The 16,476-nt window shown below is 35.1% G+C and overlaps 1 protein-coding gene across 3 annotated transcripts in view; it reads left to right on the top strand.

Moving 5' to 3' along the window:
• SLTM (SAFB like transcription modulator) overlaps positions 1 to 16,476 on the top strand; it is a 47,668-nt gene that overhangs the window by 12,726 nt on the left and 18,466 nt on the right. The window contains exons 3-8 of one of the 3 annotated variants that reach the window (XM_069098160.1): positions 4,560 to 4,624; positions 6,828 to 7,022; positions 7,635 to 7,682; positions 12,876 to 12,903; positions 14,554 to 14,794; positions 15,370 to 15,419. In XM_069098160.1, the coding sequence (XP_068954261.1) occupies positions 4,560 to 4,624; positions 6,828 to 7,022; positions 7,635 to 7,682; positions 12,876 to 12,903; positions 14,554 to 14,794; positions 15,370 to 15,419 (627 nt within the window). Of the gene's footprint in view, positions 1 to 4,559; positions 4,625 to 6,827; positions 7,023 to 7,634; positions 7,683 to 12,875; positions 12,904 to 14,325; positions 14,795 to 15,369; positions 15,420 to 16,476 lie in introns of all 3 variants that reach the window. The other 2 variants (XM_069098159.1, XM_069098158.1) reach the window with 2 other exon arrangements.

Here is a 16,476-nt window from a genome sequence, read left to right as displayed (position 1 = left end):
TTTAACAGCATCTTGATTTCTCATAAAGTCATTAGCTTCCATTTGCTCCAATCTAATTCTGAAGCCATGATTCTCCTCATTGAGCTTTTGAGATTCTTTTTCCATCTGGCAAATTCGACTTTTTAAGACATTCTTCTGCTCATTGCCTTTTTGAGCCTTTTTTGCCATTTGAGTTAGTCTGTTTTTTAAGGTATTATTTTCCTCAGTCAGGCTGTTGACTCTTATGTCATAATTTTCTTGCATTGTTCTCATTTCTCTTCCCAATTTTTCCTCCACTTCTCTTATCTGCTTCTTAAGGTCCTCTATGGCCTGTAACCAGCTCGTATTTTCCTTTGAATCTTTTGGTGCAGGAGTTCTGACTTCACTGTTTTCCTCCTGTTCCATGCTTTGCTCCTGTTTGTCCCCAAAATAGGAGTGTAATGTTGGAATCTTCTGTCTGCTTTGTTTCCTTTGCCTGGTCATGTCACCCCTCAGTCACTTGACCCCTGGGCTTTTTGCCACAGTAGGACTCTGCCACCAGACAGGGGAGCTTTCGTCCTGAACGCTGGGGTTTTCTCAGTTGCTGGAGGTATTAGATGGGTACCCTCTTTAAGGTCTCCACACACTCTGCCAAGCTGGATACACACCCTAGGCTGCAATCCAAATCCAAGCAGGTTAAAGCAAGAGCGATTACCCCTCAGACTGGTGCTTGGTCCCCCTGCACTCTGCAGGCCAGGAGCTGAAGCTGCCAAGTGGCGCTGGCTGGCTGTGCAGGTGTCTCAGTGGCTTCTCGCCCTGGGGGCAAAAGCCAAGCACTCCCACTTACTGGTCTCAAAGTCCAGACTGCACTGACCTCTCACTTTGTCCTTTGCATCTGTGTGTTGATAAATCTGAAAATGGCCACAGCCGCTGCTGATCTGGAGTCCCTCTGGCCATCGCTGGTGCCCTGGGGCTAAAGCATTGGTTTGGGGCTGGGCTCGGCTCCCAGAGCGCTGAGCTGGATTCATGCCAGCCTGCAGGGCTGTCCTCAGTGGGAGGTTAGCTTCTCTGTGTCATTTTGTGGGTTCTGAAGCTCCAAAGTTTGTTTAGAGGCCCCTTTTTACATGGATTGGGGAGGGTGGAAGCCGGAGCAGCAGGAAGGTCCTGCTTCTACTCTGCCATCTTGGCTCCGCCCCCGAGTTTAGATTTTTCTACAGCTTGAGAGGAAAAGAAAACTGTGTGCCCTTGTTCTTATCTGTTTCTGATTCATGGAGTACTTGATCCATGAAGTCAAACTTTATATTTTGGAATTCTGTATGACTCTTACCTCTTTGTGAGAACCCTTGCCTGTTCTCCTTCCTCCATCACCACCTGCATAGAATACAAATTTATCTCAATGTTTCAACTACTCCTCAGTGTAGCTATACTACTTCATGGAGAAGATTCTGTATCTTCCCCTCCATTGCTAACCCTCTGTATCTTCAGCCTTTCCTCCCTTCTGATCTCAGAGAAGCTGATCCTTTTGCTAGGACCTCTCTTCTTTCCCACCTACCATTTATCTCCACACTACAAAGTTGTAATTCATAGTTTCATAGGTCTGGAGCTTGAAAAGACCTCAGAATCCCATCTAATCCAGTTGCCCTCATTTTGCAGATGAGAAACTGGAGCCCAGGATGGTAAAATGACTTGTACAAGGTCACACAGATTGTAAACCTCAAAGAAGAGTGGGACTAAACTAAAAGCAGGGGGCACACTAGCTTAAGAATATTTTAAATTGTCAAAACCTACACAGGAAATTACACGTAGTCCCTGAAATAGAAACACCTTTACATGGGCCACATCTTCCTAAATCTTAATGTTTTACTGTTTTATTTGAAGTTATTTAGTGGACTACTTCCTCAGTCTTTTGATACTGTCCAGATCTTTCTCCCTGTTCTTATTTCACTTCCTTCCTTCTCTAGTCTTCATCAGCTATTTTGTAAATTAAATTGTCTTAAGGTCTTGAAACTTTGATCTTCATCATTTCTACTCTTCCCACTCAGGGTTTTACACCATCCTATTCATGTTCCTGTTCTTTAATACTACCGCATAAAACTATAAAACTTGATCAATAAGTCTGTTGAGAACACATACTCTCATTGCTACATTAAAGAATCATTTCTTGATTACTACCATGTTCCTCATGTTGGTTATTCCAATCTTTGTTTTTGCTTACTTCTCCTTTGCTTTTTGTGGCATGCTAACAATACTTATTGATTCTCTAGTAATTGCAAAGCACTTCCACAGATAATATACATTATTTGTTCCTTTTGGCTCTGGGAGGGTAGTTACAGATATCCCTATTTCACAGATGAGAAAACTAAGGCTTTATTCCTGTGATTTGTCCATCATCATAAGACTAGTATCAGAGGTGGACTTTGAATTCAGACCTTGACTGACTTCATAGTCTAGCATTATTTCCACCAGTCTAGTCTCTGCTACATGACTGGAAAAAATCATGCTGCTTGAGAATTTCTTCAGCATTTTTCTTCTTTATTTTCTCAATCTTCACCCATTCCCTTCTTCCTTCTTGCCTCAGAGAATGAGATGATATCTGCCCTTCCCAAAGCTTAGTCCTTCAGCTTGTCATTCATTCCTCACTCCTCTCTGACCTTGTTTCATCAATCATTTTCTCTTGAAAGACTGAAGATGTATATTCATTGTACTGATTCTCCATGTCCTGAAAATGTGTTTCAAAATCCCTTACTTTAAAAACAAAAAACTGATGTTTGTTTTGAGACTTCCACTAGTGCACATTCCCTTTTTGCCCTTTTTCAAAATATTTTTTAATTGATAAATTTTAAGTTTTTACATTGCCTTAATTTCTCCCTTTTACCTCCATTCTCCCAGAGCCATTTCTGTCTTTGCTTTCTTTCTAGATAATTGCTTGACTTTTTGCTATTGTACATTTTTAAACCATTTAAATGTATAGTTACAATTTGAGATTTTTGAGTTAAAGTAGGTTCTTGTGAATAAGATGGAAACCTAAACATTCATAACATTGTTTCCATGAGGACATAGATTATAAGTTATAAATAACTAAAAAAATCTATAGATAAATTGGGGGACATTTATTATAATACTTTTATGTGACCATGCAACTTGGTCCATTGAGTGAGAGCTTTATCAGTGTGAATCCATTTCTGCCTTTATTAGATCAGCTGAACAGTCACTTGACATGCAGTTAAATACTTAATTGTGTGCACAGCATGGTTGTAACTGTTTAGAAGAATACAAATATGTGATAGTCATTGCTTGCCTTTTATGAACTTAAAAATTTACTTGAAGAAGTGACTTATATAAAAGAAAAAGAGAATATGAAATAGTATGTAATGAAATGATGAAATTAAAGCAAATGATTGCTTAGGTTTATGGAAGACTGAATTGTTTTTGAGCTTGGTGATCAATTTTCTTTAATATGATAGAATTTTAGAATAATACAGTGACTGTGTGCAAGAATATAAAGAGTATTATATGTGTAGTAAAGCAGTTGAAGTAAATGATTGGTATGGCTAGGGTTTTTGGTTTTTTTTGGAGGGCAATTGGTATTAAGTGACTTGCCCAAAGTCACACAGCTAGTAAGTGTGTCAAGTGTCTGAGGTCAAATTTGAACTTAGGTCCTCCTGACTCCAGGGCCGGTGCTCTATTCACTGCACCACCTAGCTGCCCCTATGTCTAGTTTTACTTCAATGAAATTACGTGGCATAGTATATTCAGGATTATGGAATGAATCTGGTAGCTGTTTTGTAATGGTGTTCTTAATGAATTGGTAGTGATTAGTTAACCATGGAGAGGCAACTTAATATAGTGAATAAAGAGTGAGATTTGATCCAGGGAAACATTTGAGTCCTGCCTGTGACTCCCCTCAGCAAGTCGGACTACTTAACCTCTCAATGCCCCAAGTAGTTCTCTAAAACCTTATGCTGCTGATCTACTTCTCACTGGAAGTTCCCTATACCAATAAAAGTACTAATCTGTGCTGGGAAAAAAAAAAAGTTAGGGTCTAGAACTGCAAGGAACCTTAAGAGAGTAGCTGTTCTGAACTCAGATAGGAAAGCTGAGGTGCCAAAAGATTTTTAAGTGACCTGCCTAGAGTTACAGAGGCAGGGGGTTTATAAGTCCCATTACTTATTTTTTAAATACATTTTTATATTTAAGTCACTTATATTTCCCAGTATATTTTCCCCCTCTCCCAGAATCATCCCCTGTAACAAATAATGAAGAAAAAAATTTCAGCAGAACTAATATCAGAAGTCTTAATGTAGTGATCTACACCCATATTTCCATACCCATAATACATTAGCAAAGATAAAAGGGGAGCAGGCTACCTTGTCTTACTTTTCTAGGGCCAAGTTTGTCATATTTTTTGCAATATTCAGTTTTATGTTTTGCTCTTTTCCTTTAAATTGTTGTGGTCAGTATGTATATTTTCTTGACTCTATATTTACATATTCCCATGCTGTTCTGTATTTACCATTCATTAATTATGTATCTTGTTCCCTGTCTTCTGCTTTTAAAATGATGAAACACAAGTATCTAGCCCAGTTTTATTTTTCTCTTAGGTAAGAAACAAGAAACAGATGAACTATGTGGAGATGCTTCAGTGGAAGATGATACATTTGTCAAGGTAAAGTTTTATATTCAGCTTGAGTAGTTAATTTCTCTTTGTGTAAATAGGACCAAGTGTTTAAGGTAGTTAAGTCCCATTTCATGGAAAGAAGGGCTGTTACTATGTTTATAATCAGCTACAAGTTAGGTTAGTCATTTCCTGCACTAGAGATAAAGTTGCTTATAGAGTGCTACTATCATGCATTTTGTAGCTTCCATAGCATCTTACATAAAGTATCTCCTTTGATTTTTACAACGTTTTCACAGAGTATACTCTTTGATCCTCACAGCAGTACCATGAATTAAATTGAACAAAACATTTTCCCCATTTTAAACGTGAATTAATTTTGCCTTAGAGAGATTAGGTATAGCTAGCTAGTAAGTATAGAGTAGGCATCACAAATTTTGTCTACAAATTGACTATTTCCATTGTAAAGAGCTCCTTTTCCTTAAGGTGAGCTATGCCTGGACAGAATAAAGATGGGCTTCAGAACTAATAAGCCAGGAAACTATTTAACACATTGGCTTGGCCTGTAGAAAGTCCCCACTTTATACCTCCTGGTACTAGTTTTCTTTCAAGGTCTAGTTGCCCTTCAGTTAATCAGGTTCTTCCCTCTGACTTGGCCCTCTCTATAAGTACATTAGGGCATTTCAACTAGGAAAGTAATTAAATTCTCCCCAAATGAATATGATGCAATTTCAGGTCTTCTGGGGAAACTTCCCTCTTCCTTGCAGGGGTGATTTTTCTCTTAAATCAGCAGCATTTTATCTAAATTTTAGAATAGGAAAGAAAAAACTCTGTGCTTCTCCCAGACCCTAGTCTCCCCTAATCATCTTGGACAAGATAAATAGCACTTCTAGATCAGTAACCTAGGTTGTGCACAGCAATTTGCATCTTCCATTCCTGCAGTGAAAGAACCTGTGGCACAGGTTGTCCGTATCTGGGGCTTAGAAACTCTCCTATTCCCCCCTTCCTACCATAAACACATACAAGTACAACATTCACAAAAATGTACTAGAGATACTGGGTCCCTTCTTTAAGAATGATGCCCTCTACTATGGAGTCTGAATGCAGATTGAAGCAAACTACTTGCTCTCTCTCTTTTGTTTTGTTTTGTCTTGTCGCTTCTTTCTTATTGTTCACTCCATTGGTTATAATCCTTCTTTACAATTTGACTAATGTTTAATGTGAAGGTATTTGTAGATCCTGTATTTGATTGCATGCCGCCATGGAGGGGGAAGGGTAGAAAATTTGGGACTCAAGGGATTGTGGAACTGAATGCTGTAAATTAAAAGTAAATAAATTAATTTAAAGAAAAAAGAATGATGCCCCATCCACTACTCCACTTTTCCTTTCCTGAACATGACACTCCCTGCTGGAACTAGAAATCTTTAGGGCAACTTGCTGATTTGCCTGTTATCCTTTTCCACTTGCCACCCTTTAACTTGCTTATATCAAACTAGTATTAATTGCAGTCATTTATGGGAACTGCTTGGCATTTGGTATTTATGCTTAATTCTGTATAGTATATGAATTATACATATCATTAATTATGTCAGATTTACTGTTTTATTTGCAACACTAAACTGTTTCATATATGCTCAGTCTTCATAGTTTGTTCAATAGCATGGTCATCCACTCACAACATAAGAAGAGGGAACGTTGTTTGTGAACATGTATTGAAAGAGGTAACCATGTCCCAAACCAAAATGGTTAAGATTAATTGATATAATGTGCCATGCAATGAACTTCTGTAATCAGTTACCACATTTTCTCAAAGCTGAGATTTGCAAGTGGTTTGTGAGATTGAATTTCGAAGTATGGCTTGTGGGAATGGTGAGATTTGTTTTCTGTGAAATCCTATCTTTTGTACAGCACTAAAATGTGGCTTGGGAATTGTATAATAATTTTTTGGAAGTTCAGAATACTTTTTAAAGCAATTTAAATTTTTTCCTTCCCCAGAAATGGGAGACTTGGCACTCAAAACACATAAAATCATTTACTTCGAATATAATGCCTGTCATTTTGCAAAGTGTAGTTGATTTATAAATTTAAAATGTTTGACGATTGTTTCTGGAATAAAACAAGTGTCAATTCAAAATTTTTGGGGGGAGGGGGATATATTTTTAAAAGAATAGGTTAGAAAATTTTTTTAAGTAAGCTAGTCAGTGGTATTCAAGCTAATGGCCTTGGTTGTACCAAATGTTCTTGATATTAAAAGGAAAGCGAATCAGAGAATCAAGAGACCAGTGATCCAGATGGAAATGATGAACTGAAGGACTCTGAGGAATTTACTGAAAATGATGAAGAAAATAATAATTCCAAGGACTTATCTACTGCTGAACAGCATAAAAAAGATCATGAATTAAAACAGGCAGAAGCAATACAAAGCAAAGAAAAAGACCTTGAAAATCAGGTATTTTACTGCCTTTGTTGACTGTTGTTCAGACTACTTCCCCCTCCCCTTTTTCAAGTTACAAAGACATAATTATTTTTCTAGTTAATTGTGTATAGTCATGTTTGGCCTCCAAATGTTTAATCAGACATTTAAAATTTAATTGATTTAATATTTAATCAAATGTTTAAACTGAGCTATCAAATTGCAGCTATTCCGAACCCTATTTTTTTTTTTTTCTTTTTGAAGGGGGGAATGAAGGGCAGTTGGAGTTAAGCAACTTGCCCAAGGTCACATGGCTAGTAACTGTTTAGTGTACCAAATCCTATTTTTGAAAGTAATTGAACCTGGAACCAATTTTGGAATCTGTTGATATTATTGAAATAATTACTTCTCTATCTCTTAAAGGAACTTAAAGAGAATTTTTCTGATTTCCTGGTATGTTATGTAGCATGTCAGTTCTGCAGTAAAAGGAGCCTGAATTATTATTAAATATTGATTTTGTACCTGCTGTGTCTTAGATGACGTGTAGAAAGCATATGATATACATATACTATTTTCAAATCTCTAAAATCATTTTCACATCACTCAAATACTTAATTTAGCCGAATTTGCAATTCTCTTTTATCTTAGGAAAATGGAGGTCAAGAAGGTGAAGATGATACCTTTCTTACAGCCCCAGTAAGTTTAACATTGTTTTATTTATTTGATTTTATAGGAGTAAAGGCTTATCAAAGCAGCCTTATTTTGGCCTCAAAATTCTATTATGCATAAACCTTTCTTTCTTAAGTTTAATGTTGATTTGGTCTCATGGTGTATATTAATATTTCATTTGCTACAAAAATGACTAAGAATTCTAAAAGATTTGTCTATTTTACATAAGGAGCATAAATGAAACTACCATTTCTACTCTGAAACACTTGCCTCTTGACTCAGTGATTTTTAGCCTTTCTGAAACTGATGCTCTGTTGTTTAGTGTCTTTGCTTCTTAAATTTTGAAAATTATCCTTAAAAAATACTATGTATATAGCTTGGACATTTTAGAAATTTAATTAGGGAAATTTTATAACAGTTTAGGAGAATTAATTTTTTAGTATAAATTTTATTTCCATCAGATGTCTAGAAACTTGAGCAATGAATTTAAAGTAAAAAGATCTGAGTTCATATCCTGATTCTGTTTCTTACTGCCAGTTTGACCTGTTCAGGCCTGTACTTGCCCATCTGTGAATGAAGGAGTTGGATGAGATGATCTCTTGATGATATAAAATGTCATGACTCAGGTTTTCTATAGAAAAGACTTGTTTTGGTTAGAGTAGTTTTGTCTAACAGTGGAAAGTTGTCTCTGACAGCAAACTCAATAGAAGGTTCCAATTCCATCATGATGATGGTGAGCTTGCCGAAACACTACATTAAGGATGTGTTCTCCTTGAGGCAGAAAGTCTTTTGCTAAATAATTAATATTTTATTCCCTGTAATTCACAGGATTGCACCCCTAATCTAATTATCCAAGCCTTTTGGAAAAGTCTTTTGTAAAATCCCTCTTAAAAGATTATTTGAGTTTATTATTGTCTTATTGCCTTTACAATTCATGTCTTTCAAATATTTTCCATTGGCCAACCCTTCAACCTTGAAGGGATTTGAATTTTTTAAAGAATATTCATATTGCATGACTTCTAATGTGACTGAAAAAAACAATTCTAGAAGATTATTTCCAAACCTGTTTTGAGCAGTGCAACTCTCAAGATGATTTTAAAAATAGAAACTAAATAGTTTTAGCTAATCATTGCAAAATTTTGGAACTATATTCTGTAGCTAAATTCACCATTCCACAAATAAGTCATTCATATTTTTTCCTTTATGATAGTACTTCTACTTGAAGGAATCCCTCTAGTAAAATTAACACCTGACATAATCAGTCAATCATTGAAAAGTTCCATGTCCCATTCCCCAACCCCTAGCTTCCTCAAATCAAAGCAAGCTTTGCTGTACATTTTTGCTTCTGTATCCATAGATCTTCTTGAACTAGTCTTCCTCACACTAATCTCTTTCTTTGAATTATCTCTAACTCTTATAGTTAGAGTCATACAATACAAATAGTTGCAGAGCATTTTTTCTGTTTTCTCAGTTAGCATGTAAGTTCCTCTGGGGCAAATAGTTTACAGTAGTGCTAGATATTTAGTAGACATTTAAAAAAAAACTTGATTTTTATATTTTTAAACCCAGCCTCCTTCCATGTATAATGTTTACTATGTTAGATCATGGATGTCCATGCTTTCTAGAAGAAAACATTTTCATTTTCTTATGAAGGAGGATCTCCTTTGCCTCTTTTTATTAGGGTACACTGCCTTCCACACAGTCACCCTATAGGAGAGTTTTTAGTAGGTGGTTTAGGAGATGCTTTTTAACAATAGCAGAAAATAATTTTTTACTTTAGTTTGCTGATAGACAAAGCGTATCCATCACAACCTCCAGAACCCAGGATAAAAGATGGAATGCCAGAAGCAGAGGTTTTGTGTATGACCAGATATTTGTAAACCTGAGTTCATAATAATGTAAAACAAAATTGATGTGATAGAGTAAGGTATATGGTTTATTTTTTATATTTTTATTAGCATTTCTAATTTGAACCCCTTGAGTTTGGCATAACTAATGCTCTCTGGGTTACTTGGTAGGGTGGATGAGAAAGGTAGAGCTGTGAATTCATGGTATTGGCCACAGAGAACATGTCAGACTGATTTGTCATTTTAATTTAGTATATTTTTTCCTCATTTACACATAAAAACAGTTAACATTCAGTTTTAAAACTTTGAGTTCCAGATTCTCTCCCTCCTTTTCCATGTTGTCCCTTCCCTCCCCCATCCTCCCCGTATTGAGAAGGCAAGCAATTCAGTGTAGACTATACATGTGTAGCAAATGCAAAACATTTCCATATTAGTCATGTTGTGAAGGAGAACATGGACAAAAACAAACACTCAAGAAAAATAAAGTAAAAAATAAGTATGCTTTAGTTGATATTCAGACACCAGTTCTTTCTCTGGAGATGGATAGCATTTGTAATCATAGGTCCTTCAGCGTTGTCTTGAATCATTGTATTGCTGAGAATAGCTAAGTCATTCACAGCTGATCACCCTACAATATTCCTGTTACTTTGTGCACAGTACATTTCGCTTTATATCAGCCCGTTCAAGTCTTTTCAGGTTATTTTGAGAGCATCCTACTTATCATTTTTTATAGTACAATAATATTCCATCATAATCTCATACCAAAACTTGGTTAACTATTCCCCAATTAATGAGCATCGCCACAATGTCTAATTCTTTGCTCCTAGAAAAGAGCTGCTATAAATATTTTTGTACATATAAGTCCTTTTTTGTTTTTCGTCTCTTTTGGAATACAGACCTAGCAGTGATATTGCAAAGTCAAAGGGTATAAATGATTTTATAACCCTTTTAGGCATAGTTCCAAATTGCTCTACAGAATGGTAGAATCAGTTCACAACTCTACCAGCAGTGCATTAATATCCCATCTTTCTCATCCCCTCCAACGTTTGTTATTTACCTTTTCTGTCATATTAGCCCATCTAAATGGTATGAGGTAGCACATCGGAATTGTTTTAATTTTCATTTCTCCAGTCAATAATGAGGTAGAGTATTTTTTCATATTGGTATAGATAGCTTTGAGTACTTCATCTGAAAACTGATCATATCCTTTGATCATTTATTATTTAGCGAATGGCTTTTATTTTTATAAATTTGACTCAGTTCTCTATATATTTGAGAAATGAGGCCTTTATCAGTGAAACTTGTTTCAAAATTTTTTTGCAGTTACTATTACTAACTGCGTTTCCCTCTATCCTGTCCCCCTATCCCCATTCTATTCTCTTTCTCCTTGTACCCTGTACCTCCTCAAAAGTGTTTTGCTGCTGACTACCCCTCTCCCAGTCTCATTTATCATTTTGCAGATGCATTGGTCACTATAAGACAGATGAGAGGATGGATAAGTACACTGTCAATGGTAAAACCATTAAGGTGCCTAGCCTGCTTCCTTAGGGTAGATCAAGTGTTGTTTAATATATAAAGATAATTGTGTGCTGTGTTCATATATTAAATTTCATTTTGTTTTCAGATGTCCTTAATTAAAATATTTTGTTACTAAATCATTATTAAAGGTATGATTGCCATAAACTGATACTTGTCAGATATTGTTTTCGTTAATTATTTAACTTATTTCATATATTTATGACCTTTGTGACTTTAAATAGTGGATTTGTTCTGAGGCAACCTCAAAGTCAGGAAGGCTGTGGATTTTCAGCACCTACCTTCTACATTGTAGTGGCTTTGTGATCCTGGGCAAATAACTTAATTTCTTCAAGTTGCAGGACATGGATTATTTGCATAAGATCCTAGATATAGAACTAGAAGAAACCATAAATATGGTCTAATCTGACCTCTTCTTCTAGCTTTATTACTTTGCCTGTGGTTTGAAACCAGGCTCTTGTACCTTCAAATCCAGTATTCTTTTCACTACCACCCAAGAGGGAGTTCTTACTCCAGTGATAGTTTTTTTTTTTAATTTTAGAGCTAGGCTCTATACAATTAATTTATTTTCTCAAAGAGCAGTCACCTTGCAGTTCTCATTCCATTTTACCAGCTCTCAACCACCCAGCTAAGTAAAATACTAATATGCAAAAGGAGAAGGATTGGAATACCATGTACTTAATTGATAAGCTTCTTTTTTCACCCCACTAAATTTAAATCAATATTTTAAAAATATCTGTTAATTCTTCTCTAGGTCCTTAAAATGATTTCTAAAAATATATTTTGATGACCAAAGTATAACAAAATGAAATGATTATAAGGTTCCATGAAGTTTATCATAATGGAGTTTTTTTTTTTTAAATAATACTGGTTAAAGGAATATTACATTGACTGTTGCTTTGAACCTATTAGCATATTTCCTTAAACAGCTCCATTTCCTTTAGTTTTACATTAATTGTATTACTTTATTGTGATTCTTGATCAGTCTGTAACTGGGTAACTAATTTACTTTTCAGATAACAAATATGATTCAGTCACATAAATATAATTTTTAAACCGTTAGTGAAATCTTGGCATATTTTAACAATTTAGAATAGTTAAATGTACTTTGAATTAACATTTGTATCCATTAATATCTAAGTCCATGTGTAGATTTACTGAATTGCATTATGTACAGCAGAATTTTTTTTATTGGGAAGCTTACTATAGTACCCATTCAATATGAGTTTGAAATAAAAATGAATTTTCATAAATAGGTTGAGGTAATATGCGCTTCATATACTGTGATACATATTAAATAAAAGCTATTTTGGCTTTTCTATTCCCTGCTATCCTTTCTTTTGTATGGATGGTTTTGGAGTTTAGTGTTTTTATAATTTTTACATCTAACCTCTGAGGTCAAATGAAAAGTGTCTGCCTGGTTTTGATTTTGTCCTTTGCAGGATCCTTACAGGGCCATGAAAACAAGACAGGCCTTTGGGTTAAGCTTTCTGATACTATTCTGAACATTGTAACCTTAAAGTCATCTTTGTACTATTGAGTTGTAGGAGGAAAATATTTCAACATCACTTGTAATCCTCAAAGGAATTATTCTCTTATCTGAAGTTAATTATGAACATTATTTGAATTATTGAAATATCCTTGAGTGTGTGGTTCCTTTCTCTTACAAATAAGGTATACTTGCAACAGGCTGCATTTATTTTAATGGAGCATGGAGCAAACAGAATACTTAACGAAACGTAGCAATTCTTGTTTATAGGGTACTAGTCTATGAACTTGACATAGTTGAGATTGTTATTGAAGTTACTAATATTTACATTTTTTTTCTTAATTTTAGGATGGTGAAGAAGAAGAAAGGGAAAAAGGTATGTTTGAAGTTAAATAGAGTTAAAGAGTTGCAGAGATTCTGAAAATGGAAAATTAGGAGGAATTAAAGAATTCTTGACTTGAACCTTAACTTTTAAAATGAAGTTTGTCTTATGGTAATTAGGTGAATTAAGCAAAACATAACCAATTTTTTAATGTTTTTTTTTAATATTTAAGATTTCTTTTAGCTAAATAGTACATATCAGTTACTGTGGTGGATATGTCACTAAATGTGCATTTCATTCAGCAAATTTTAATGCTATTAAAATTTTTTTAAATCATTTCTAGCAGACGGTAAGTTGATGCACATAACCTATACTGCAGTAACTCATACGTGCTCCTGGATCCCTAGTATGTGATTGTATTTGAATTTTACAACTAGTCGTGAAAGTGGATCACCATCAAAATTTGATTTTCATTAGCTGCTGCTTGGGAATGGCAGTGTGCTTTGCTTAGAGAGCAGCTTTTCAGAAACTTCCATGCAGAGCCTTCTGAGAGAGTTTCAGTGGCTTAAAAAGAACCATCTGATGAAACCACAAGTACAGCCACCACAGGATGCTACGCATCTGGTCATCAAGAGGTTTTAGAAGACTTCTTGGATAGAAATCAAAGGATTCTACATACTTTGGACTAGAAAGGACATGGAACAGTGTTTTACGCAAGGCAGCCTGATAAAGCATTGAAGCTATCGAGTAAAGCTGCAGACTGAAAATGTTTACCAGGGACCATATGCCTGAATGAAGTCTTTCTGTTTTGGGGAGTGCAAGAAAGAAATCGTTGAACGTGATAATTGTGGGACTGACTGAACATTGTTGAATATCTGTGAAGTGAGGAGGAAGACTGAAAATAGCCATTTTACTCTGAACATTTGGAGACGTTCATCTTGGGAGCGTTCTACAGCATCTTTGTGTGTGATTCTGGACTGCACCAGTCAACAGCTGAATTGGAAGACTGAAAAAACAGGACCCTGAAATACTTTGACCAGTTTTGACCCTTATCTTGGACTGTAAACTTTTTCAAGGAGTCATGATGCTGCATAGTTCTGAAGGTCACAAAGTCTTAAGCTATGATGTCTTGAACATTGAATAGTCAGTCTCTACATTTAAAATTCTTATGGAGGAAATACTTCGATATGGAATTAACTTAGAAGCAGATATGAAGAGCCGGTCGGTATCTCCTGGATGGAACCATTTTCTCACTATTGTTGTTTGATGGTATTTGTATGTAGAAAATTTTATTTTTTTCTCATGAAGAATGAGTGATCCTGGGTAAAGGATTGTTTGTGTTAATACCCTTGTGTTTTTTTCTTACCTTCCATCAGTGCTAATAATTTGTATTTTCTAGGTCCTAATCTAGCTTATGAATATGAAATTGTTTAAACTTCTTGTTTTGCCATATTTATTCCTGTTAAATCCTCTTAGATATAGCAGGTTCTGGTGATGGTACACAAGAAGTATCTAAACCTCTTCCTTCAGAAGAGAACCTAGCTGAGGCTGATCAGACAGCTCATGAAGAGATGGAAGGTAACACGTCTGTGAAAGAAGCTGAGGATGACAACATTTCGGTCACAATCCAGGCTGAAGATGCCATCACTCTGGATTTTGATGGTGATGACCTCCTAGAAACAGGTAAAAATGTGAAAATTACAGATTCTGAAGCAAGTAAGCCAAAAGATGGGCAGGATGCCATTGCACAGAGCCTGGAGAAGGAAAGCAAAGATTATGAGATGAACGAGAGCCATAAAGATGGTAAGAAGGAAGACGGCGTGAAGGGTGATGCTGTCGAGAAGGAAGCCAGAGAAAGTTCTAAGAAAGCAGAATCTGGAGACAAAGAAAAGGATACTTTGAAGAAAGGGCCCTCGTCTACTGGGGCCTCTGGTCAAGCAAAGAGGTTTGTTTTTCTATGTCAGTTCTTTACGATACTGAGTTCCAGCATTCAATAAGATCACTCTACATTAAGGGGGTAGCATCAAGAACCTTGTACAGTAATTAGTATCTTATGATCCTGCCTATAATTTTTTGAACGTCATAAGTTACTTTTTAAAAAAAAAAATTCAAGATCTTCGTATATACAGTTTGTCCTACTGATTGCATTGTCGAATTGTCAGCATTTATTTGTTTTTTTTTTCAAATTGACGAGTTTTTTTGTGTTTTATTTTTAAAATCCTTGTGATGATGGTAATGAACAGCTATCAGTTCTAAGAACACAAAATGAAGTCAAGTCCCATTCCTGAAATCTGGAGAAGATGGCCATATATCCACTGAATAGAATTGTCAGAAAATCTAGATCTTCAGGCATCTTGGGGAAAATCAGTGCAAGAATCCCAAGGGAGTCATTTGTTCAAATAACCCAATCCAGCCCTTTGGAATTGTTAATTTGTATCAATAGCAGTAGTTTGAAATGCAGTACCTAGCAAATATTTCAGTTTTTTTTTTCAACTTTTTTCTGGTGATTTGCTTCTTTAGCTCTTCAAAGGAATCTAAAGAAAGCAAGACATCATCTAAGGATGACAAAGGTAATGACTTTTATCATTTTATTGGCAGTATGGCACATTTTCGAAAGCTAATAATTCCTTGGCAATTCCTATTATAATTGAAATCTGTTATTATATTTCCAAGGTCAGGAATCTTCAGCCGATATATATAGGCTTTTGTAGTATTTCCTATCTTTTAATTGTTACCCATTTTTTTATAACAGTATTAGATGTACAGTAGTTACATATAAAAGCACTTGATTGTTAGAAGCAGTGCGTGTCAGCCTCAGATATTGGGAAGTGGGTGTCATTATATGTATAATTCACTAATATAAGTGTGTACCTGTTAGGAAAAGCTATATTACCACTTCAAAAGTGATATAAAGTAAGTTAAGTCTCTCCTGTTCTTACTTTGGAGTATTTAAAAAAAAACATTTCTGCCCCATCTCTTAGCATTTTCTGAATCCTTGTGTTAATGCTACATAAATAGAGATTAAAGTATGTTAAAATTCTCAAAATTAAATCCATTTTTTGTAAGCTTGGAATTTTTCTAAAAATCATGAAAAACAGGCTTTATGGAACATTAGGTCTGAATCTTATAAATTTCATTATTTTTTCCTTGATTGGGAGTGTTTTATACAAAAAATGTAGAAATAGAATAAATGTTTTTAATCTAAAAATCTAAAGCTTTATTTTATTAAATCATATTATCTGATGCTCATGAGTTACATCCTTTATATAAAACACTCCATTTTGAGAAGAATTTAAGGATGCCCCAGCCCTGAACTTCTGCCTTTACATCATGATAGTTGGTGTTCATAATGATGGTCTTGAAACATTTGAAAATCTTAAAAGCATCTTTTTGATAATTAGTAAAAATTACTTATTTTGTAAAATTCAATATAACACAACAGCAGAAATTAATGATCTGAAAATGAGTGGTGTTAATTTTTATATATTCCTACATAATAACTCAATTATTGATAGTAGTTGATTAACCACAATTTTTCACTACTACTACTTATGATTGTTGTGTTGCCCTTTTTGTATCCAAAGAAGCATAGAAGGGTGACAGAAGTTTTCCATTTCTTGCATTCAG

Source organism: Petaurus breviceps, unplaced genomic scaffold (genome assembly GCF_028583685.1).
Source record: "Petaurus breviceps papuanus isolate PSGF00001 unplaced genomic scaffold, PetGlider_PUasm1.0 37, whole genome shotgun sequence".
Classification (NCBI taxonomy): Eukaryota; Metazoa; Chordata; class Mammalia; order Diprotodontia; family Petauridae; genus Petaurus; species Petaurus breviceps.
The sequence above is the reverse complement of the archived record's forward strand: the minus strand, read 5'-3'. Positions and strand labels throughout refer to the sequence as shown.